A 7405-nucleotide genomic window follows, 5' to 3' on the forward strand; every position below is an offset into this window, starting at 1 on the left:
GTGTGTCACTCTCATGCAGCCCAGGCTGGCCTTAAAGTCCTTATGTAGTCAAGGATGACCTGAGCTCCTGATGCTTCTGCTCCTACCTCCATGTGTTGGGGATGGAATTTTGGACTCTATACTAGGTAAACACTCGACTACCCGAGCCAACTTTTCAGCCCGGAGGAGCCGGGGCAGCTCGTCCTCAGTTCTTCCTCCCCAACATCTTGCTAGCCTGGGAGCATGAGCTAGATGGCGGTTAATCTGGCCTAGGACATTTGTGCTCCCTGTTGTTGGGGGTAAGAGATGCTGTTACCAGTCTCCACTCAACCTCAGCATGGGGAGGTGGATGCTCTCTGAACAGACCATCCTGGGCCCCTGAGCGTAACTGACCCAAGAGCTGCTACCTCAGCACTTGCAGGCTCCATCAGTGAAGCCCATCCGGGACTTGGGAAATGTTTTCTAGCTGGGCAGAGGCCCCGCCTTCTGACTCCTAACAGCTGGGTGGAAACCTGTCCACACCAACACCCCCTTTAGTCTCTGCCCACGACAGCTTCCTGTGACTATGGAGAACAGTCCGCTTTTCCCACAGGTTGTCCTGCTTAAGTCAAGTTGGCTTTTGCTTACTTTTTGTCAGCTATTTTCTTTAGTTTCCAGCACAGGTGAAAGCCTAGAAAAGCCTACCTTTCTCCAGGAAAAGAGGGGACGGGAGATGGTGTGACTTTCCTGGGAGGGACTGGGGTAGAAAGGGAGGAAGCCTGACCACCCCCTGCCAGAGTCACACTGCATGCGCACTTTCAGAGGGCAGTACTGAGTTGGCAGTCAGAGATGATTTACTCTGTGCCTGTCGGTAGTGAGCAGTACACACTCAAGTCCCAGATATGTATCTACTATCCTGAGTCCCTTAGCATGACGCTAAGCTAGTAGGCTAGGTATGACAATTAGAATTTTTCCATGTCAAGACAGTGTTGCTAAATAGTCTATGCTGACACTTCGTTAGTGCGGGGATTACAGGTATGTACCATCATGCTCACTTACCAATAACTTCAAAAAACCTATGTGTAGCTGGGCAGTGGTGGTGCACGCCTTTAATCTCAGCACTTGGGAGGCAGAGGCAGGTGGATCTCTGAGTTCAAGGCCAGCCTGGTCTACAGAGTGAGTTCCAGGACAGCCAGGGCTACACAGAGAAACCCTGTCTCAAAAAACCATAAAAGACAAAACCAAAACAAAGCCTTTGTGTTGTGTGTATGTTCATGTGTGTAAGTGGAGGTCAGGGGACAACCTCACGTGTAGATTCTGGCCACCCTCCTTGCCGCAGGGTCTGTCGTTTATCTCTGCATATGTCATGGTGCAAATGCCAGGCCTGTGAGCTTTAGGTGATTCTCCTGCCTTTGCCTCCTGTGTAAGTCACTGCTGGGATTATAAATGTGCGACCATATTTGGCTTTGCGTGGGCTCTGGGGATGTGACCTCAGGTCTTTACACTTGTACGGCAAGTGCTTTACTCACTGACTTATCTCCCCAGCCACCAAAGAGGGTTCTGGCCTTTGGAAACATTCCCACTCCTAATCTCCCACACCCACAGACACAAATCCCCAACACTGTATCAGGGCTGCAACTTAGTCCATCTGGTTATAATAAACGGTGGCTCGGACTTAACAATTCAGCCAGGGCCATTCATGCTCAAGAAACAACTCATAAAACATGAACTCTCATGGAAGTTTTATTGCAATGGGTCATACCTAGAGTTCTTGTTCAGTGTACAGACAACTCACAGTTCACTGCAGTGCTTCTAATACAAGCAACATACAACAGGAAGTCACTGAATATAGTGCATGTGATACAAAAATAAATTACAGTTCCAAAGCTACTGCAGAGCTTAACATGTAGAAAAAGTAAACACAAAATAGCTGGTGAATCCTCATAATCATCTATTGTATCCAGATGTGAGCACAGAGAGAGTACAGAGTTCCATGAAACCACACACACACACACACACACACACACACACACACACACACACACACAGATAGAAGGAATCCTGAGAATTAGTGGCTATCACCCCCAACAATGCAATAAAGAAGAAGATAAGCAGTCCCACCAGAAGTGCACACAGCAGAGCACAGCTCAGGACAAGTCTCCACAGTGCAAACCCAGTTCCCCATCCTGGCAACATAGGAATGTTTCCAGTTCATCCTGACCATCCAAACCCAAGTTTAATTTTTTTCCAGAAAAAAAAAAAAAAAGCATCAATGATCTATAAACCCACATTCTTTATTACATACATGTATGCAAATTTCCAGTCAACTGGATGGCCAAGAGATGGATCAAATAATAGGTCCAAGACATTCACAGATGAGACCCACAATCTCCTTGCAGCCCTGTGGACAACTCGACACAATGTCCTCAAGTGCTGGCTGCCTGAGTGGCTGCTAGTGCTGCAGACCATGGACTGCAGGCATCACTCTCCTGTGCTCAGAGCTGGGAAGCAGCACTGTGAATCAGCTGCAGTGAATGCAGCGATGCTGAGTGCTGCCTCTGATGATGCTGCGCAGCACCAGCAGAAAACTGATTGGTGAAGTATCTGTTATCTCTATAGAACTCTCTATAGAACAAACTTAATGGGTCTGGGGACAATAGCTCAGTGGCCGAGTGAGACACGGGCCTCACCATGTAGCCTTAGTTTGCCTGCAGCTCAGAGAGTGATGGGATTAAAGACATGCCACCATTCCCAGTCCAAATTCTGGTTCTGACCTAGCAACTTAAAACCAAAGCCAACCAAACAGAAAACTTGTCAGAACAAGTCTATGCTAGGCTCGATGGTTCATGACTGAAAATCCAGCCCCTGGAAAGCTGAGGCAGGAAGACTGCTGGGAGTTATGACCATCCTGGGCTCCACAGTGAGACCTTGTCTAAACAACCAAAGTAAAACAACACAAAACAACAAATGAACAGGATACCTGCCAAATGAAAAGACAAGAAGCTTTCTTAGAAACTATGTTCCCAGGTGTAGTGGCACAGCCTTTAATGAAGCACTCAGGAGACAGAGGCAGGAGGATCTCTGATTTTGAGACCAGCCTGGTCTATAGAGTAAGTTCCAGGACAGCCAGAGCTACACAGAAAAAAAAAGGAAAGAAACAAAGAAAGAAGGAAGGAAAGAAAAAAAAATAAACTTTTTCATCAGTTGAGTGCCTAGCAATCGAGCAAGGGACAGCAGTTTTCTGGGGCTCAGTTAAGAGAAGAGAGATCCAAGCTTTAGCCAGAACTGAGAAAAACAAGCAGGAGATGCTAGTAACAACTCCGAGATCTCAGCCCCTGACATGCCCAGGACAGCTAAGCCTGTGCAAAGCAAGTACCCTAGTCCGCCAGCAGGACTGTAAAAAGTATTTCTCAAAGCAAAGTGGAATGCGAAGGAGACCATCTGCTGAGGAGAGGGGTGAGGTAACTGTGAGTCCTCTGTGTTGAACGGAGCTGCTACCCAGAAGCTGTCAGTGTCCAGATCCCTCCCTCACATGCCTTCCTAAGTGCTGAGGTGGAGCCTAGGACTCCTAACTAATCCCCATCTTACTGGAAACTGCCATGCCAAGTCCTACCCCAGCCGGGACACCGTACAAACCTTGCCCGGATCCCTCTCTCCCTCCCTAGGTTTGTAGCGGGCCAGCCTTTTGGCCCTATCTCCATTGTGCCATAAACCCACACGGCCGGCAGCTACCCATCTTCCTGACTCGGCCTCCCTCTGTCAGCATTCTCACTGTCTCATGGACTTGCCCTGCCTCTACTGCTCCCACAGGCACCCTCAGGCCTGTCTCATTAGACACTACCATTCTCAAAGGAGCAGAGTACTGCTACTGTAACAGCACAGGAAACATATAACAGTGTCTAATCTGTCAGGGAAAATATGTCACTCAATATGTACTTCTAAGCTTACCACTTGACAGTAGGACATAGGATTTCTTTTTACTGGGATTCAAGTGAATCCTAACCAAGTCACTAGCAAATATTTTGACTAGTAAGAATTCAGGTACCTGGAGACAAAAATGTTATGGGATACTCATATGGACTCAATCTTGAAGGGACAGTGCTTGCTCCTAAGCAGAACAGGACATTTAGGCCCTCTAAGCCGCCGTGTCTTGGCTGTGTGTTAGCAGAACAGCTAGCCTTGCAGGCCATCCAGAACTTCCAGACACTAGAAATCTGAAACCCAGTGTAGTGTGCCTGGGTCAAGCCCCAATTCTAAGTGTCATCCTGTAAGAAATGTCTTATCACTCAGGACTGGCAAAAACACTGCCGACGATCACACAAGCTACACTATTGGCAAAGGGGAGACAGCCAGCAAGAAGAACAACTCCCTAGCAGACTGTTTAGCAAAGGTAGTTTCTAAACTGTCCAGCTCCTCTGGACACTGTGAAACTGAACCCCCTGGGCTTCCCAATCAAGACATTAGTGTTTGCCTGAGCACAAGCTATGCCACAAGGAAGCCAGGGTAGTTCAAATCACAGCCCCTTAAAGACCACAGAGCTGGGTGTCTTCTTAACTGAGAAGCAAGAATGAGTACACATCACATGCTGGGCAGAGAGCCGAACAAACTCCAGGGGACACAGCTTAGCATCAGTGCAACACTACTGGCACCACCACTGTCTGCACATCACCCTCATCTCCACAGCAAGTGAGGCCTGATCTTTCAGCCTAAGCAGGTAAAGCTACTTCAGTGTCATTTCTCATATCCATACACTTTTCTATGATGGATGGGTACTACTTTAACATCATCATTTTTTTTTTTTTTTTGGTACAGGCTAAAGGAATGGGGGATTCTAGAGGACTTTAAAATGAATACAAAACCCCTATGTAAAACTGACTTCATTTGTTATACTCATTCAAGAACCCAAGTCCTCTCACAGGCATTCCCCATTTCTGCCAGGTATTTTTCTTTTCCTTTCAGCTTGGAAGCTGTAAGCTCACACAGTATACACCAAAAGGAACTGGAGGCTATGTCTAAACAGGTCCTGACTTTCCAATTGGTAAGCCTAGTAGGGCCGCATTCCCCACTGGCTCAGCAAGAGGAGCACAGTCTCGGGTCTCTGAGCTGACACTTGCTCCCTCCCAGGCTGCAAAGTTAAAGACAGGCGAGGGGTTTAGGTGCTTCCAATAGGAAAACTGGTCTGAGGAGTTCATGCCTAGAGACTGAACCTCTCTCTAGTTATCCAAAGATAACATTTACCTTTGGTGTAAGGTCATTACTGCTCAGAATTCAAAGTCTGGGTGACAGCCTCACCCCTCTATGTTCTCAGCTTCTCCAAGAATCCTAGCAACTGTGCAGGAGCTGGCCTGGGATCTAGCCACACAGTGTTTCCATCCATTTTCTAATTCTCATTTCCAGGGAATGCACAGGAAAGTGCCACGCATTTCTCCAGCAGGCTCTCAGCTCAGGTGTGCTCCCCTGACATCCCAGGGAAACAGCAAGCCTTGCTCTAAGCTATAAACAGTTGCAACCGCTAGGTGGAGCCAACAGTTTGCAGGAAACTAGTTACCTTCATTGCTTCAGGAATTGGCAATGCAAATACAGTTACAGGAAGAGGAGGAGGTATCTTCAGTTAAGCAGTTATGTGGGGTAGACTTCCAGTTGGACGGAAAATGTAGCTACTCTCATTGTGGAGTTAAAGTCAAATCCTGGTAGAAGGTTTTCCCCAAGTAAAGGACACATGGATCCAGGGCTGACTGGGGGCGGTGTGGGGCAATCCAGTTACAGGTGGGGAGCAGCGGCCCTCAGAGCTCAGTAGTCAGCAAGCACTTCTGCTTCAAGGTTGAGTCTTCAGGCAAGGGAGGGGCAGAGCTGCATGGAAGAAAGAGGCCTAGTAAGTGATGGACTCATGTCTCCAGCACCCACACAGACCCGCCGAGAAGAGAGATGACAGACCTAAATGGAGATGTGGTGCCACCTCATGAGCATTGAGATATTTTGTAGGACACATTTTCTACATAGTTGATGCTCCTGCTTCCCTGACTCCAGTCTAAAGTACACTTAACCCATTCTTCACGAGGCTCTGATTTTGCTTCTCCTCTATGGTGAGGAGATTTTAGGCTGACCCCCAAGGACCCATATCACCCATGCTCACACTCTTATCTAGTAAGTCCTCACCTAGGGAATGACCTCATCTCCCAGCCCACACCTCGCCTTGCCACGTGTAGTAAAGCACCACCCACCACGCGTCACTACGACTGCAGGCACAATCAGAAGAGTAAAGCAGGAAAGGAGAAATAACAACTGAACTTTAAACTCAAGAGATTTAAAGATAACCCTACTAATATTTTTCTCTACTAAAGACTTCACAAACAAATCCCAATAATTTTATGAATAATTACCAATACCAAGAAAAAAAATACTATGTTAAACAGTATTCAGAGAAAAGGCTTAAATACTTTCAATCAGGTTCAATTAAGACCTTACAAGAACACTATCATTTTAAATATAATCAACTTAAATTTTCTCCTACAGATGTTCTGAAAGCTGCAACTAAGAATTCCTCACCTGGTCACAGCATCCACCAAGAATGGTGCTGGCGGGGAAATCAGTGAGAATCCATCTTTCTGACCACATTCATCTGTCCCGGCCAAAGATGCTCCAAACCCTGCAAGCCCATTGGAGATGGTGGCACTCTGCTGTGGAGGAGGAAGGAATAACATGTCAGATAACAACCTTGCCCCGTCAGCAGCTTCACATCAGTGTCACTGGCTGGAGCAGGAAAGAGGATCTCATGTCCCCATCTGTTTATGTGTCTGCACATATGTCTGTATACTACATGTGTGTGTGGAGCCTGCCTGTGGAGTCCAGAAAGGAGAGTGAGATCCCCCGGAACTGGAGTTACCAATGGTTATGAGCTGCCATGTGGGCGCTGGGAATCAAACCTAGGCCCTGCAATAAAGTAAGTACCCCTGACCACCGAGTCAGCTGCCCCAGCCCCTTCTACCTCAGAGTTTTATTTTTTTATTCTGTCTGAATCATGCAGCATTTACAGAAAAGTTGAGCCATAAAACTGAAGCCATTAAATTAACAGAGCTTTGATAATGGCCCCAATACTTGTAGAAAAAACAAGAACTTGAGAATCCTTTAAAAGTCTGAAATGGTAACCAAAAGAAGAATCATAAAGAGTATGAACTTACTGGAATAATCCACCGGGGTGTGATCATGGATGGTGAAGACACCTTAAAAAAAAAATCACAGCCACTTACTTTTAGGGAAGACTGACTTATTACATTCATAATATTTTTCTATTGTGAAACGCACCTCAGGAATGCAGTTCCCAATGAGCCTCTTGAGCTAACTAACTCTCAACCCAGGCTTCTGCAACACTCATACTACCTAAGAGACTGTCAGGAAAAGCTGTAATTCAAGAATGCTACAGCTACCTGTTACCCCTTTTATTACTCCC

General features: G+C 46.7%; 1 protein-coding gene across 4 annotated transcripts in view; it reads right to left on the reverse strand.

The window, feature by feature from the left end:
• Positions 1-1690: 1690 nt before the first annotated feature.
• Epb41l5 (erythrocyte membrane protein band 4.1 like 5) overlaps positions 1691-7405 on the reverse strand; it is a 100057-nt gene continuing 94342 nt past the window's right edge. For 3 of the 4 annotated variants that reach the window (XM_021168536.2, XM_029474198.1, XM_021168617.2), the window contains exons 23-25: positions 7137-7178; positions 6505-6635; positions 1691-5808 (exon numbers count right to left, since the gene is read on the reverse strand). In XM_021168536.2, the coding sequence (XP_021024195.1) occupies positions 5742-5808; positions 6505-6635; positions 7137-7178 (240 nt within the window). In that variant the 3' untranslated portion in view covers positions 1691-5741. The remainder of the gene's footprint in view (positions 5809-6504; positions 6636-7136; positions 7179-7405) is intronic. The other variant, XM_029474204.1, reaches the window with a different exon arrangement.

The sequence above is a fragment of the Mus caroli genome, chromosome 1 (assembly GCF_900094665.2).
Source record: "Mus caroli chromosome 1, CAROLI_EIJ_v1.1, whole genome shotgun sequence".
Lineage (NCBI taxonomy): Eukaryota > Metazoa > Chordata > Mammalia > Rodentia > Muridae > Mus > Mus caroli.